This window comes from Ahaetulla prasina, chromosome 5, assembly GCF_028640845.1.
Source record: "Ahaetulla prasina isolate Xishuangbanna chromosome 5, ASM2864084v1, whole genome shotgun sequence".
NCBI lineage: Eukaryota > Metazoa > Chordata > Lepidosauria > Squamata > Colubridae > Ahaetulla > Ahaetulla prasina.
The window spans coordinates 5,815,499-5,833,313 of NC_080543.1; the positions used below are offsets into that span (position 1 = coordinate 5,815,499).

At 43.2% G+C, this 17,815-nt stretch overlaps 2 protein-coding genes across 3 annotated transcripts; both read left to right on the forward strand.

Moving 5' to 3' along the window:
- Positions 1 to 3,590: 3,590 nt before the first annotated feature.
- Positions 3,591 to 8,305, forward strand: NDUFC2 (NADH:ubiquinone oxidoreductase subunit C2). Its single transcript, XM_058186055.1, has 3 exons — positions 3,591 to 3,813; positions 6,598 to 6,741; positions 8,118 to 8,305. The coding sequence occupies exons 1-3, from the start codon at positions 3,666 to 3,668 to the stop codon at positions 8,165 to 8,167; spliced, it is 342 nt and encodes a 113-aa protein (XP_058042038.1). The 5' UTR covers positions 3,591 to 3,665; the 3' UTR covers positions 8,168 to 8,305.
- A 3,725-nt stretch (positions 8,306 to 12,030) lies between these two features.
- On the forward strand, positions 12,031 to 17,504 carry LOC131199837 (histone lysine acetyltransferase CREBBP-like). 2 transcript variants are annotated; one of them, XM_058186051.1, is made up of 3 exons: positions 12,031 to 12,320; positions 13,394 to 13,590; positions 15,381 to 17,504. In XM_058186051.1, the coding sequence occupies exons 2-3, from the start codon at positions 13,408 to 13,410 to the stop codon at positions 15,831 to 15,833; spliced, it is 636 nt and encodes a 211-aa protein (XP_058042034.1). In that variant the 5' UTR covers positions 12,031 to 12,320; positions 13,394 to 13,407; the 3' UTR covers positions 15,834 to 17,504. The 2 variants fall into 2 exon arrangements, with proteins under 2 accessions (XP_058042034.1, XP_058042035.1); XM_058186052.1 differs by having other exon boundaries at positions 12,031 to 12,215.
- Positions 17,505 to 17,815: the final 311 nt, after the last annotated feature.

The following is a 17,815-nucleotide window of genomic DNA, read 5'->3' on the forward strand; positions in this document are numbered from 1 at the left end:
AAGATTCACTTAACAACTGTCTAACTTGACAACAGACATTTTGGACTCCACTGTGGTCGTATGCACGAAAGACAAATTCCTTGTGTGTCCAATCATACTTGACCAATAAAGATTTCTTTCTTTCTTTCTTTCTTTCTTTTTCTTTCTTTCTTTCTTTTTCTTCCTTCCTTCCATCCATCTCTTATCTATATCTATTTGATCTATTTGTCTGTCTGTCTGTCTGTCTATCTATCTATCTATCTATCTATCTTTCTTTCTCTATATCTACCTACCTATCTATAGCTATACATACATACATACGTATACATACATACATACATCTTCTCTATATCTATCTATCTATCTATCTATCTATCTATCTATCTATCTATCTATCTATCTATCTATCTATCTATCTTTCTTTCTTTCTTTCTTTCTTTCTCTATATCTACCTACCTACCTATCTATAGCTATACGTACATACATACGTATACATACATACATACATCTTCTCTATATCTATCTATCTATCTATCTATCTATCTATCTATCTATCTATCTATCTATCTATCTATCATTTCTCTCTCTATATATATCTACCTACTTACCTATCTATAGCTATACGTACATACATACATACATCTTCTCTATATCTATCTATCTATCTATCTATCTATCTATCTATCTATCTATCTATCTATCTATCTATCATTTCTCTCTCTATATATATCTACCTACTTACCTATCTATAGCTATACGTACATACATACGTATACATAAATACATACATACATCTTCTCTATATCTATCTATCTATCTATCTATCTATCTATCTATCTATCTATCTATCTATCTATCTATCTATCTATCTATCTATCTATCTATCTATCTATCTATCTATCTATCTATCTATCTATCTATCTATCTAAGCTATGCATGGAGGTACGAAGTGTAAGACTGCAAAGTTCCTGATGACCTCTAGAGGGCAGAAGCAGGAGAGAATTGCATGTCTCCTTGGCGCCCTCTAGTGGCAATCAAGATTTCAGCAGCTAGATGGGGTAGCATTAAATTGAGGGAAAGAAATGACTCCCTCCCACTCTCTCCCTCTCCCTCCTTCCCTCCCTCTCTTTCTCTCCCCCCTCCCTCCCTCCCTCCTTCCTTCCTTCCTTCCCTCTCTTCTCCCCCCTCTTGATGTGTTTGTTCCTCCCTCCCTCGGTCCTGCAAAGCTGTTTTAGACTCTGGACCGAATCCTCTTTTGCAATTCCATTACTTCATTTCGGTTCCAGCTTTGCTGCATCATCCCGATTTTCGTCATCCGGCTAAATCAGGCCCTGGATTTCTGCCCTCGAACCTTGCCCAGATGGGTTTGTCTTGATTTGGCAGGGACAGGAACAGCGCAAGAAGGTAAACCTGCCATGAACTAACCGCATTTTGGTGGCGTGGCCATTGCAACACAGGTGGATGTCCTTTTCTGACAGTGAGAACAATCAACTGATTGAACAGAAGTTGCCTTTGGAAGTTGTGGGAGCTTCATCCCTGGAAGCTTTCAAGAAGAGACTGGACTGCCATCGGTCAGAAATGATGTAGGGTCTCCTGCTTTGGTGGGGGGTTGGACTAGATGACCTACAAGGTCCCTTCCAACTCTGTGAATCTAATCTAATCCTTTTTTGGGAAATGGACCGTGCTGCAAAAGCTAACCCGAGAGACTTTAATTCCTAATTTAAAATGGCAGGGTGCGTGGAAATGATGTTTTTTTTTGGGGGGGGGGGAGAGCCTTTAGCTCTGTGACAACGCTGCAGGTAGTCCTCGACTTACAACGGTTCATTTAGTGACTGTCCAAAGTTACGACGAAACTGGAAAAAAAGGGTGTTAGGACCGTTCTTTACACGGACGACCGTTGCAGGATCCCCAATGCTGACGTGATCAAAACTCAAGACGCCTGGCAACCGACTCATATTTACGACGGTTGGAGCACCCTGGGGTCTTGGGAATGCCTTTTGACGATTTTCTGACAAGTCAAGTCAACGAGGAAGCCAGGTTCACTTGAGAACCATGCTTCTAATTTAAGAACTGCAATAATTCACTTAACAAGTCATAGAAGAAGAAGAGTTGGAACGGACTTTGGAGGTCTTCTAGTCCAGGGGTTCTCCAACCTTGGTCCCTTTAAGACTTGTGGACTTCAACTCCCAGCAAAGCTGGCTGAGGAAGTCCACAAGTCTTTAAGGGACCAAGGTTGGAGACCCCTGTTCTAGTCCAACCCTCTACTCAGGCTGGAAACCCTATAGCCGTGATGGAGAACCTATGGCGCGCATGCCACAGGTGTCACGCAGAGCCATACCTGTGGGCACGCAAGCCGTTGCCCTAGCTCAGCTCCAGTATGCATGTGTGCGCAGGCCAGCTGATTTTCAGCTGGGCCCACCCACACTGCCCCTCCCCTCCCAGGAGTCTCTACGCAGCCCATTTTAGATGCCAGGTAAGCACAGGGCTCGCGCAGAGACTCTGGAATAGAATTTTTTTTATTGGCCAAGTGTGATTGGACACACAAGGAATTTGTCTTTGATGCATACACTCTCAGTGTACATAAAAGAAAAGATACCTTCATCAAGGTACAACATTTACAACACAAATGATGGTCAATTCTACAGAGGAATTATTGAGTCTGTCATTTGCACCTCTATAACTGTCTGGTTCGGTTCTGCAACCCAACAAGACAGACACAGACTTCAGAGGATAATTAGAACTGCAGAAAAAATAATTGCTACCAACTTGCCTTCCATTGAGGACCTGTATACTGCACGAATCAAGAAGAGGGCCGTGAAAATATTTGCAGATCCCTCGCATCCTGGACATAAACTGTTTCAACTCCTACCCTCAAAACGACGCTATAGAGCACTGCACAACAACTAGACACAAGAACAGTTTTTTCCCGAAGGCCATCACTCTGCTAAACAAATAATTCCCTCAACACTGTCAGACTATTTACTGAATCTGCACTACTATTAATCGTTTCATAGTTCCCATCACCAATCTCTTTCCACTTATGACTGTATGACTATAACTTGTTGCTGGCAATCCTCATGATTTATATTGATATATTGACCATCAATTGTGTTGTAAATGTTGTACCTTGATGAACGTATCTTTTCTTTTATGTACACTGAGAGCATATGCACCAAGACAAATTCCTTGTGTGTCCAATCACACTTGGCCAATAAAAAAATTCTATTCTATTCTATTCCAATATATCAATATAAATCAAAGGGCATTTCCAGCCTCTGGAGGGCCTGGGGTTTGTGGGGGATAGGGGAGGCCATTTTTGCCCTCCCCAGGCTCCAAGAAAGCTTTTTTTCAGTGCCCTTCCAATTTGGAACGGTCACTAAATGAACTTTTAAATCGAGGACCGCCTCCAACTTCGCAGAAAGGAACCACCCAAGGTTATGCAGAGCCCCGCCTCCCAACCAATCCGAGCCACGCCTCCCAGCCAATCCGAGCCCCGCTTGCCAGCCAAACCGAGTCCCGCTTCCCAGCCAATCCGGGCCCCGTTGCGGGGGTACGGGCCAGCCTCGACGTAGCTCCACCCCTTGCGGGAGGGAGGGAGGGAGGGGCGGCGGAACCTTCCTTCGCGGGCGTTGCGGGCGCCGGGAAGGTGTTGCGGGCAGGACCGTCCCCCGCTCTGACCGGCCGCCATGCAATTGCGCTTCGGCATCCCCAAAGAGGCGCGCTCGCTGCCGCCGCCGCCTCTGCTCAACTTCCCGTCGGTCTGGATGGCGGGCGTCTTCTGGCTCAGCGCCTTGCTGGACAACGGCGTCAACCGCAGGCCCATCCTGCGAGCCGGTCAGTGGCCAGGCCCTCCGCGTGGCCTCCTGTCCTTCCCCCGCCTCCCTCTCTCTCTCTCTCTTTCGCCCTTGGACCGGCTGCGAGGGGTCCCCGGGGATGCCGCCCGTCGAGGCCCCGGCTGGGATCCCCGTCTCGGACTCCGCGCCGCTCACCGTCAGGCGGAGCTCTCCGACCCTAAAGGCAGAAGGGAAGAGCCCCATGCCCATCATCCACAGCCGAGGAGGAGCCCAGAGAAGCCACGTCCCGGCTGAGGCTCGGGAGGATCCCGGTCTGACCTCTGGGGGTCGCTGCTCCCAAGGGGGCCCTTCCTGATGGACCCCAAGGGAGGGTTTAGTTAGTTATGGGGTTCTCCTCTGGGGTCCCTATTTGGGGTCATGGCAGAATTAATGCCCCCCCATCCTTATCCTCTCACAACAACCCTGCGAGGTGGGTCACGCTGAGAGAGAGGGATTGGCCAAGGTCGCACCAAACGACCTCTATTAGTCTCTTAGACCAGGGGTCTCCAACCTTGGCAACTTTCAGACTTCTGGACTTCAACTCCCAGAATCCCTCAGCCAGCTTTGCTGGATGAGGGACTCTGGGAGTTGAAGTCCACAAGTCTGAAAGTTGCCAAGGTTGGAGACCCCTGTCTTAGACCAAGACCAATCCAGTAATAATAATAATTTTTTTTTAGCAATCAAAATATATTTTACAACAACACCATTTCTCTTCAACAAGTGGCTACATTCAGAACAGAAATTTACAGAATAGAAAAACACAGGGCTATTATAATGATCTACGATGTTGCCTGGGAACACACTTAATAAAATTCCAGGAATAAATCGCGCAACTTGCGGTAAGAAGTGATTTTGAAAAACTACAACAGCCTTAGGTAACATTGGGCAAATGTTCTGCTTTATTCAATATATCCGTTTTGATTATGGCAGTAGTTGCAAAATTGCAAAAAGAAGGGCAACTTATTATAGAGTGTAGCTCCCACGTAACACCGCTCCTGCGCAGACTGCACTGGCTACCTGTGGCCTTTCGAGTGCACTTTAAAGTGTTGGTTATGACCTTTAAAGCGCTCCATGGCTTAGGGCCTGGGTACTTACGGGACCGCCTGCTGTTACCACATGCCTCCCACCGACCCGTACGCTCTCACAGAGAGGGACTTCTCAGGGTGCCGTCCGCCAAACAATGTCGGTTGGCGGCCCCCAGGGGAAGGGCCTTCTCTGTGGGGGCTCCCACACTCTGGAACGAGCTTCCCCCGGGTTTACGCCAAATACCTGACCTTCGGACTTTCCGTCGTGAACTGAAGACACATCTTTTCATTCGCGCGGGGCTGGCTTGAATTGAATTTTATTAATTTTAAATTTTAAATTTTTATTAATTAATTTTAAATGGGTTTTTTTAGTTTTGTATATTTTAACCTATCAGGCTAATTTTAAAATAAGTTTTTTAATCTGCTTTTTAAATTGTATATTGTATTATCTGTTTTATTTTTGCCTGTACACCGCCCTGAGTCCTTCGGGAGAAGGGCGGTATAAAAATCAAATAAATAATAAAATAATAAAAAAAATAATTATGGCATTGCTTTTATGCCGTTAATAGGAATAATAATAATAATAATTTTGATTCAAATGCTAGGGAATCCTGCAAGTCTTGAGACAGACCAGCCATCAACAGAGACAAATTATATTTACATACCGTTCAAAAGAGACAATAAAAATATTCGGAAGGAAAAGACTCTCCTGCAGCCCGAGGTCAGATAAATGGGGATTAGCACCAGACAAATAAATCAGGGAGAAAAAAAAATACTGTATGCAATCAAGGAATCACAAAGGAGTACCCCCTCCAAACTCTACCCCCTCCAACATTGGCAGAAGGATTTAATTATTTATTGGATTGTTCTCTTGACTCCCAATGTTGGGTCAAGGCACAACTAAGGCCCTTCCTTTCTTCCCCCTCACACACAACAACCCTGCGAGGTGGGTCAGACTGAAAGAGAGGAACTGGCTAAGGTCAGACCAAGTAGGGAATCTGTGGAAGTTTGGCCCTTCAGACAAATCAGCCATCGATGTAGAGACAAAAAGTATTTACACACCATTCAAAAGAGACAGTAAAAAAAAAAATAGAAATGAAAAGACCAGGATACATCCTCTCTTGCAGCCCACAGTCAAATAAACGGGGATTAGCACCAGACAAAAAAAAATCAGGGAGGAAAACAAAAGATGCACTCAAGGAAAAACCAAGGAATAAACTGCAGGGCAGGATACTATATATATATATAGATAAGGCAGCCAACCCCACACTCTGTGGGCACTTATAATAGGATCAATGGGAAATGAATCTCTGCGAGCAAACAGCCAAGCTCAAAGACAACCAAGGAATTCGCTTTTGTTCCTTTTTCTCAAAATGGTGACTGCTTGTTAAAAGAACGGCACAGTCACTAAATACCAGGCAACGCCTGACAGCCTTAACGTGGGCAGATGTGCCTGGGGTTGGGTGGGAGATGATGGTCAGCCAGTATACAGGAATGGTCTGCCAGGACAGAGCTGAGGAAGGGACGGTTCCACTTTGGATTCAGGTGAAGAAGAAGGGAAGGAAGGAGAAGAAAAATGACGGGGAATAAACAAGGCAGATGTAGTAACCTCAATCCGGACTGTGTTCAATCCGTCATCTTCACAACTTTGTTTGTAGGCACCATGCTAGTGACAACCTCCTGCTTATAAACCCTTTGAAGTGCCACTTGCTGACTTTCGGGCCAGGCTGTTCCACTTGTGCTCTCTTGATCTTTTCCAGGCGTCCACCGTCAAGTCCTGATGACCACGCTGGGCTTTTGTTTGGGCTACTACATCAAGAGATTCTCCAATTACCACTACGCTGAGCGGGACAGGGAGCTTTTCAGTTACATAAAGCAACATCCGGAGGACTTTGTGGAAGAAGGTACTTTGGCGTGAAACGCTTTCTAGGGGAGCTGCTCAAAGGCTGAAAGGGGGCGCCGCCTCAGGTTAGGGAAAGGAAGGCAGCTGGGCCAGAGGGTGGGAGCCCAGCTGTTCCTACTAAGTTCGCCCACAGCATGGATGAGATAAAGGCCCCCAAATTATTAATCGAGAGAGTTGGAACCAAGCATTCACAAATCTACACAAATGTCCTGGATGATAGCCAGGTAGTCAGTGTTGAGGAGGCTGGAAATTATAGCTCAGCAAGAACTGGATTGCTGTGAGTTATCAATTATCCAGAGTATGTAGAGTTGGACAAGTAATTGTATCCCAAATATCAAAATATGGGAATTTAGGGAGGAGGTTTATGTTGTTGATCCAGTCTTGATTCTTGGCAACTAAGTGGACACATTTGTGTATGTTCTCTTAGCCACAAGGGACTGGTCCAAAGTCACCCAGTTGGGTTTCATGCTTGAGGCAGGACTAGAACTCGCCATCTCCTGGCTTCTAGTCCCCTGAAAGAACCGCTGTGTCAACCTGGCTCTCAGCAGATCGGTCCCTTTAACGGGCCTGCTTGTCAACGGCTCCGAAGGAGGCTACAACCCTGTAGGACTAAGGAATCACACTTTTCCAGGATAAAGTAACATTTCACTCAGAGGTGACTTGAGGCCTTCGTAACATAAGCTCTTTGTCCATTTGTCCTAAAGGTGCTTTTTCAAGAGGCAACTGGACTTTCTGGTTTTTCTTTGAAGAGGTTTCGCTTCTCATCCAGGAGTTGAAGAAGCTTCTTGGATGAGAAGCAAAACGTCTTCAAAGAAAAACCAGAAAGTCCAGTTGCCGCTTGAAAAACCACCTTTGGGACAACCGTGACCTGGATGACTGAGAATCTCCGTAGAGACTGTCCGCTTGCTTGCTTGGTTAAATTTTCTTTAAGGGTGCGTAAACAAGAGATTTATACTGAAAGTGTAAGATAGCAATAGCACTTAGACTTATATAAGTATAACTTCATTGTCATTGTATGTATATACACAGTATACCCATACAACGAAATGCACACAACACCCAAAGACCAGGCCCAGACACACTCCCACCCATCACAAATTCCCCAACCCCTAAACCACCCAAACATCCACACAACAGACCAAGTAATGCTGTCCAACAGATCACTGATGGTGGCCCTTTAGTTCATTGTTGAGTGCAATTATAGCTCTGGGATAATATGCAGAAAACGTGTGGTCTGAGTTTTAATACATCGCTTCATAGTGCTTTTACAGCCCTCTCTAAGCGGTAAATATACCCACAAAGTAAACAGACGGTGCTTTTCTTTGTTCCTGGTTTATGAATAAGCTTTACTAGCAGGATCATTTCCTGTTTTACTAGAACCTAGAAAGGTGGGAGACATTCTGGAAAAGTTCACCCCAACTCGCTGAAGTTCTGCCGGCAGATCCTGTGATCTTCAGGGTGTTTTCTCTCCTTCCTACTCCTGCGTGTGGAAGCCCTCAGGGGTCTAATCGCCTGTTGATAAACGTGGATTGTATCCTTTCTAATAAAAACTATATGAAGGTCCAGTCTGCCTTTTTTTTTTGTTCATGATGTATACCTGGAAATGGGGAAGAAAATGGGAGATTTAGTGTAAAACTTTGCCGCTGCAGAATGTGTGAATCCATGGTCATTCAGCCCCATGTTGAGTTAAATGGCTTCCATCAGTGGTCGCTGATTATGATGAGCCTCTAATGGGGCATGACAGCTATGACTTGCAGGCCTTTGGAACAATGGTTAAACCTGTCATTTTCCCTGGACGTTTATAAATAGTTATCATAGCTTTTAGTCTTGTCATTTAATTATATTACTTTGTTTTAGTAGTGTATGCCATTCTTCTATAAGGGTTTTGTTTAAGGGTTTTGTACACTGCCCAATGCCACATAGTTTGAGTGGGATGGCCAAATAAGCGTTCTAAATAAATAAATGAAGAAATAGCCATTTTCTGCAATTGCTGGGAAATGCTTCTCTTTTATAAGGCCGACAAGACCTTTCAAACTTTCTGTTTCTCTTGTAATTGCAAAAACCGTGGGTGTATTTGTTGGTGCGATGCTTCAAGCCATTCTGTAAAGAATTATTAAGCAGGAATATGCTGCCACCTTACCCTTGCTGTCCTATATGCCCTGCTAAGTAGGGGCAAATCAGGTATATTATGCAACTGAGATCAAATGCAGAGATTGCTCTAGAACAGGGGTCTCCAACCTTGGCAACTTTAAGCCTGGCAGACTTCAACTTCCAGAATTCCCCAGCCAGCTTTGCTTTGAAGTCCGCCAGGCTTAAAGTTGCCAAGGTTGGAGACCCCTGCTCTAGAAGTGGACAAACTTCTTTTGCCCAGGGTCCCATACTGTATGATGCCTCCAATTTTGGCACAAGATCAGCCAATGAAAAAAGACAGTTAAATGATCCTCTTCCCCTTAGCTAGGGAGCCAGCTGCACCAATATATTTGTACAGTCTTTTTTTAGTGAGTAAATTTTCAATCAGTAGACTAGTGATGATCTCAATCTTCCATCTTCTTCTATCTTCTATATATATAAAAAAGGCTGTATGTATGTATGTTCTAGCATAACTCTGGAACGCAATGAGCAATTTAAACCAAACTTGGTACACAGATGACTTACCTTCTGGAAACAAATACTGAGGGGTAAGAAACCCCTGGGGTGTGTGTGTTTGTGTGTGTGTGTGTTCCAGCATCATTCTGGAACAACTTGAGCAATTTCAACCAAACTTGGTACACATTTACTATCTGGAAATAAATACTGTGGAGGTAAGACACCCCTAGCAACCCTAGGTGTATGTGTGTATGTATGTTCCAGCATAACTCTGGAATGCCTCGAACAATTTCAGGATTGGGATAAAGAAATACCCGGGCAACGCCGGGTTGTCAGCTAGTTGATAATAAAATTGAAAAACACCGACATGATGATGGTTTTATTGAGGATTTTTCATCCAAAAGGTTTAACCTCGATAAATTCTAGCTATGTCATGAAGTCACCAATTTTTATTGCTTATATCAAAGGAAGGCATATGAACATAGAATGAATTCATCATGTAGTCCTTGGTTTACAACTATTTGTTAAGTGATCATTTGAAGTTATGACAGCACTGAAAAAAGTGTGTTATGACTATTTTTCACACTTATGACCATCGCAACATGGTCATATGATCAAATTTTGGATGCTTGGCAACTGGCCTGTATCATTGTGACCCAGCCTTAGCCGAAGCAAGAAACAGATTCTTTGTCACAAAACCCCCCTCTTTATTTACCCCTTGTGAATTAATGCCATTCACACACACACACCCCCGAAAAGTCCAAACAAAAGTCCTGCAACGAGTTAAATGCAGCAACAGACCTTATCAGTTCCTTGAGATAATTGCAATAAGTTCTGGCAAGCTGCCTTTGATGCATGAAACACAATGAGCAAAGTCTCCAGAAATACTAACTGTTGTCTCCTACGACAACCATTCCCCTTTCATTCTATTTATTTCCCAGCCAGGGAGGGGCCATTCAGCATCTACGTGTGCTTTGCTTCCCGAGTCGACTCCTTGTTCTCCTCTCCTAACTGCCCTGCGCATACATGCATCTGGAACAGGCCCCAGCTGTTCTTTTTCCTCACTCATATCAGCCTCCAAAGGCAACTGCACCTCCGGTGGCTGGGAAATGTCAGACAGCCTTGGCTCTATTTCTGTGTCTCACAGAGAGCATCCATCAGAGCCTTCCCTGGACTCCAGAACTGGCCCAAGTTCCTCCTCGGCGTCCGAGTCTGCCTCCAGCTCCGCTGGCAGCTGGCGGTCCACAACCTGTATTTATGATGGCTGCAATGTCCCAGGATCATACGATCCTTTTGTGACCTTCTAACAAGCAATTGATGGAAATAAAGCTTAAATTGTATTCGGCATAGCACAATTTGTAGAAATGCTAGCTATTTGTGATATAGAAAAAACTTAAAGAGAAACTTCTCCTGAAAGTAAAAATAGAAACCGCTAAGAGTAAATACTAAAAGAAAAGATAATGTCAATCTACATGTGAGCAAACGTGCAAATGAAATTGAAGAAAGCCACGGGCAGCATATAGTTCCCTTTTCTTTGGCTGGAGAACAAATATCTTATGTCGCTTAAATTTAGTATTAGAAATATTGGCCTTGTCAACTGCTTTCGTGTCATATAAGCAGTTGGAAGTTTAACACAAACTACAATTAATATAGGCTACCTTATTGATAAATTAGGAACATTTTAAATGAAAATCTATATTGTATTATCTTTTGTTTTTATGTACACTGAGAGCATATGCACCAAGACAAATTACTTGTGTGTCCAATCATACTTGGCCAATAAAAATTCTGTTTTGTTCTGTTCTGTTTTATTCTATTCTATTCTTCTTTCCTCCTCTATTCTATTCTATTCTATTCTTCTTTCCTCCTCTATTCTATTCTATTCTATTCTTCTTTCCTCCTCTATTCTATTCTATTCTATTCTATTCTATTCTTCTTTCCTCCTCTATTCTATTCTATTCTATTCTATTCTATTCTATTCTATTCTATTCTATTCTATTCTATTCTATCGTTTAATAAATTGTCAGCTCATTCAACTAACTGGTAAATTTCATATGCTTCCTGTAGGCATTAATGTTTCTCTAGTTATCAGCAAAAATGTAAGACTTGGTATTTGAATTCTTTTGGCTGGGAAAAATGATCCCAAGAATTACGTCTTTATTTTTAAATGTACATATTTTAAATTATTTACCTCAGATCAATATTTCCATAAATATATGATTATTAACTTATGTCTAGAGAAACATAATTTTTGGAAAACGAATATTACTTCATATAAATACATATACAAGTGAACGACAGACAATATGTTGTTTTATCTATGATAATTGTTTGTGTATACTGTTGTGACAAAAAGAAATAAAAAAAAATTATGGGAAGGATTCCTATGTTAATACCTTGAAGGCATTTTTTTTTGGTAATTATTTAAAACTATGGCAAGAGTTACCATACACTCATGGGATTTTAAATCTGACTTTTCCTGAATTTATACTTTATAGTAATCTTAAACAAACCAACTCCAAACCCTATTATGCATACCACTCGCACTGGGGAATTCTGGGAGTTGAAGTCCTGTAGGTTTAAAGCTGCCGAGGGTGGAAACCCCCCCCTTAAAGATAAGCAAGTCGATTGGCTCAGCTTAGTCTCGTGACCGGAGCTGGCTTCCTCGGGATCTCCTCCCCCTTCCCCCAGCCCTCCGCGTTCCGTTTTGTGTGCGCTTGCGCCAGCTGCTTGGCGTTTCCCGCCTTTTCCTTTTTGGGATACGCCCTTCTCTCGTCTCCTTTCCCGCTCGCTTCAACGGCCATCTGGAGAGCTGAGGGAGAAGCTGGCGCCATTTTGTCGGCACGAGCGATTCAGGGAAGGGCGCGAACAACAACAACAACAAAAGATGTAAGATGTGGAAAACAGCGGCGGAAGCCGTCAGAAATTCAGGCAGACCTGAGGCAACCCTGAAACCTCCGTGATATACTTATACCGTTAGTAGCCTCGTAGCCGGTAAGGGGGAGTACGAACTCCAGGTTTCGATTTAGAAACTCGGATTTTTATGGGAGCCGGATCAAGCTTGGTGGTTGTCCTTTGTGTGTGGGGGGAGGGAGGTCGGTTGACACCCCCACTTCTTTCTGGCCATTGAGCATATTCGCGGGTCTTTTACTTCGATTTGTAAATTTACCGAGCCCCCCCCCATTTAATGGAGTGTAGGAAAGGGTTTGTTCTGTTCCATCCTGCTTGGTTTTGGTTTTTTTTTCCCCTATGGAAAAGATTGCTTCCACACCCTGTTTTCCCCGGGGAGACTTCCAACTCCCGGAATTACTCAAAAATTATTTGAATCCTATTTTCATAAACGTTCTGAACAGGTTTCTGATAGCCTGAAAGATTATTTTTCTTGATAGGGATGTCTTGTAAGGGATCCCGCTGTTCCCCAGGATTAGATTCAACCAATTCTTCATCAAGACAAGCTAGAAAATGTGATTATTATTTTTTTTGACCTGCTTGGGTTGGATTGCAAAAGAAAAATTGTGGTTTTCCTAAATTTAGCATTAATCTGTGCAATAGTGGTTTTTTTTCTATTTTATCAGAAGAAATGTAACTGGAATCCTGCAGCCAAAAAATGTAGACATTCTGATTATTAATGGTAGCCAGACTTGTTCATTGAATTTGTTTCGTATTGCATATATAAATGCAGGAGGAAATGGCGGATTGATGTCTGAATACTGGTTGCATACATTAGGTTAGGGGTCTGCAAACTTGGCTCTTTTAAGACTTGTGGACTTCAGCTCCCAGAGTTCCTCAGCCAGCTTTGCTTTGCTTAGCTTTGCTGGCTGAGGAACTCTGGGAGTTGAAGTCCACAAGTCTTAAAAGAGCCAAGTTTGCAGACCCCTGCATTAGGTAATTTGGAATGCTGCTTCTGAAGGCTGCAGTGACATATCCAAATTTGGGGATGGGTACAGGTGGGCCAAATCAAGATCCGTCAACGCAGTCCACTGCAGGAATGATGCCAACAGTAAATAATCCAGTAAATCAATCTGGAATGGGAATAAATGCTGGCACGAATCCTGTCTTGTCTGCAGGAAATGGGCAAGGAATGAAGCAAGAACAAGCTACGGATGGTTCAATTGGAGCTGGAAGAGGATGTTCCAATATGTCATACCTGAATCCAGGAATGGGAAATGCTGATACTCTAATTGCAGAGACATCACAGCAAGGTTCTCCTCAAATGGGAGGGCAGGCGAGCCTGAGAGGTCCACAGCCTGGAGCAATGAACAAGGTATGTCAAAGTTTTTACTTTGAAATATTGCCAATGAAAAATACAGTTTCAAAGTGCCATCCTTTAGGGATGCCTTTGGCTGTCTTGCCAGATGCTTCCAACATGTTTGCAGATGAAACATATAATACATACAACACAAACCTATATGTAACCGTATCAATGCATATTAAGGATAAATTTTACATGGGTGTGAAGTGTATAATAACCCTGAAGACTATAGGAGTCTAGGTATAGTACATTATTCAAGACAGCTGCTTGAATTTATAAATGTGGAAGGTTTTCCATATGTAGAATGAGGTAATAAGTTAATCTTTCTAATTGCAAGTTTAAAAACTACTCCAAAGGCTAATAATTACCATTCTTAAGAGTAGCACTAATAATAGAATATGTGAGCGATTATATTGGCTTTGTATCTTGAACCTTGCTTTTTGCAAAACATTGTAGATGCAAAATAATATGAATTTGAAATGCTGCTTTTCAAGACCCAAATGATTGCATTGAATACAAAACAAGTGGATAAAAATATATGTTTTTTTTTAAAAAATAGATTTTTTAAATTTAAACCGGATTTTTATCAAATTTATTTTAATTTTTGGAGTAAAAATCTATCTGAAGATAGTTTTCTATTTAAGATACATTAATAATTTAGTTTATTCAGCATGAAATGGAGCTTAGTTATGTAGCATGAGGCTGTATATTCTGTAATATTTGCATTTTTTGTAAACTAAGCTCTGCAAGCTGAGATAACATGCACTGCATTGATGCATTCACACAATTTCACAGTAACCATGATATAAATCATAGAGCAAAGTTCAGGAATATTCCTTTATCCCCTTGTTTTGCAAATCTATGTACACTACAAACTGTTTGAAGAGAAATGCATCTGTACCACCAGGCTCTAAAATGTGAGAAGGAAGGGCAAGCAGTAAAAATGAAAGTGAAACCTTCTAAGCAGCTTTTGCCAGAAATCAGAAAAAAGGTTGCAAATGATCATCACATGACCAACCATAAGACCCTGCAATTGCCAAAATTGCAATACACCAGAATGGGGAGAACAGTCACTTTGCAGGCTCAATACCCATGATACTGATCCCCAGGCCAGACAGCAAAACCATGTTTTCAGATCTTTCTGGAATGTCAGCTAGTTCAGGGCTAATGTCATCTAAGCAGGAATGATGTTCCAAAAGATGGAGGCCACTGTGGAACATAGTTGTATAATTATATTGCTTGGGGGCAGGGGATCCATCTTCAGGATAATGTATTTAATTATTTTTTAAAAAGATCTACACTTTGTTCATCTTTTTTTTGATTAGGCAAACAAGTTGGATACCAGCAAAGTTATTTGTCCCTTCACTTATTTAATTCCAGATTCTCTCTACACTGAGATCATTCAGAGTAATCATACTTACAATGTAACTTCTTGCTTATGCATTTATAAAATTTATACTGCAATCTGTCAGACAAAAAACAAAGCATCCCACAAGTAATCCATAGGAGGCAGGCCTTGAGAGCTGACTGAAATAAGGTCAGGATGGAGCTGTATGAATTCAATATTATCAGTTTAATTCTAAAATAGTGTTTTTCAAACTTTGCAACTTTAAGATATGTGGACTTCAACTTTCAAAATCCTCCAGCTTCCATGCTAGCTGAGGAATACTGAGAGTTGGAGTCCATACATCTTAAATAGAATCAATGGCCCACCTATAATAATATTGCCTGTCTCATAAGGTATCTCAACTTCATTTTAATGCCATATTGCTGCTACTGACTATAATAATTTCTGTGTTTAGGATGATGACTTGGGCATTGCCTGCAGTAACACTGAAAACCCTGAGCACAATATGGAGAAACCGGGCCTCGGTATTGATGATGAGAGCAACACCCAACAGGCAGCCACCACTCAGAGTCATGCTGATTCACATCACCTGGCTATCCAGTGCTGCATCCGGTCTTTAGTTCATGCTTGCCAGTGTCACACTGCCAACTGTTCAGTGCCATCTTGTAAAAAGTTTAAGAGTATTGTCCAGCACACCAAAAGATGCGAACGCAAAACCAATGGAGAGTGTCCAACTTGCAAATATGTCATTGCTCTTTGCTGCTACCATGCTAGTCACTGCCAGGAGAGCAAGTGCCCAGTGCCATTTTGCCTAAAAATCAAACATCAACTTTGTCAGCAACAGCTTCACCATCGCCTACAACAGGTCCAGATGCTCCGGAGAAGGATGAAAGCAGCCGGAGGATGAAGGCATAGTAGGACAACAGCAAGGGTTGCCTTCAACAATAGTTTGTTTTAAAAAAACAACAACCTGAAATAGGGGATGTTACGGACGGACGGACATGAGATATTTGCATGCCCGCCGCTGATTGGTTGTTTCAGCAGCAGGAAAATTAAAGCACTGTCAGTGGCCAGCTTGCATGTCGATGCTCTATAAAGAGCAAGGCTTGGCGGCTGCTGATCAGTTCGTATTCTTTTTGCTGATCAATAAAGAGCTGAAGGCTCTTCCTTGCCTCGATCTAATACTGACGAAGAAGGTGGGATCTCAGGAAGGACAAGGGAACTGACCAGCACCTCGTGGCACGCCGCGGCCATCTTATCTATCAGAATGACTTCCATTGGCCAACCTGCGATGGCTGCCGAGGCCGCACCCGCCGTGGCAACCTACGATCCACGGATGGAAGAATGGCACACTTACATGAGCCACTTCAGGACATTCCTGCAAGCGAACAACCATCAAGATTTACTGGATGACCGCAAACGAGCCATTTTCCTAACTTACTGCAGCCCAAAGTGCTACAAGATGGCACAAACTCTAGTCTCACCCGCCGACATTGAATCCATCTCGTGGTCAATGCTGCAGAGTAAGTTTCAGGACCACTACATGCCAGCAGCCACTCCCATGGTCAACCGGCGTGAGTTCTACCAGCGGTGCCAACAAGAGGGGGAAACAATGACTTTGTGGCAGACCTCCACGAATTCATAAACCCAGAAGAGATGATGAAAGACTGTATCCTCCTGGGCATGGGAGATCTAGCTCTCCAAAAGAAACTGATGGGGTGAGGCAAGGGGTCTCCTTCAAGAGAAAGCAAAGGTGGCCAAAACTTCAGACACCTCGACCGCGGACACCAAGAGGACCAGCGGAGTGCACCGGAGCTACCGTGAGCCCGAAAATCTGCTTGAATTTTTAGAGGAGGAAGATGAGGGGGTCGATGACACCGTAAATCATACTCACCCAGACCGACGAGGAAGCCACAGAGACGGGGACACCCAACAACCCCATTGCTCAGGCTGCCTGGGTTTCCACACAAGATCATTGTGCCAGTTTAAAGAAGCAATCGCCAAGGCATGTTGGGCAACCCAGCCCATTCCACCCTCCAGCAGACTGCCAACAGCACCCAGAAGACAGGGACCAGCCAAGCAAGGGTTTCCGCAGAACCGACTCAGAGAAGATGCCTACCCAGACCACCGAGAAATTCATCAAACCACTGTGGGACACTCCGAGGCCTGCGACGGAGATAAATTCCACGTGACCATCTCCATTGAGGAGAGCCCATGCCAAACAACTGGACACAGGGTCATTCTTTACCATCGCTTCATGGCCTAAGGCAACTAAACCCAAGACTATCCAAAAAGCAGCTAAAGCCGCAAAGAATCAGGCTGAATGATTTCCAAAGCAATCCCATCCCTGTGCTGGGCAGAGCAGAGGTCGGAGTCGAATTCAAAGAGTTCAGTGGCCATTTACCCCTAACGGTTGTCTCCAGCAATCACCCCATGTTGCTGGGCATTGATTGGTTCAAACCACTCAACGCCCAGGATTTTCTGTGTCAGGCTCTGAGCTTACACTTCAAGTGTTAAAATTTGTCAATGTAGAAAAGAAAATGTTTTTGCAAATATATGGCAGCTGCCGCCAACTGGATGTAGTATATATATTGTGGTTTGTTTTCCTGAAAGGTTTTTTTGTTATTTTTACATCTAACAAAGGAAAAAACTAAAGAGGGTAAGAAACTCTTCCAAGGGTAAAAATTTAACCCGAGTGAAAATCCCTGGGGTTTCTTCCTTATCCTTGCTTTCTCTTTCCCTTCCTTCCCCTTTTCTCCTCTTCCATTTTTCTGTAAAACTTGAAAATAGAAAGCAGAAAATCCATAAATGTAAATCAGGGTTCTCAAATTGGATTTCTCCAAGGGCCGGAGCAGCAGGATTGGACTAGATGACCTCCAGGTCCCTTCC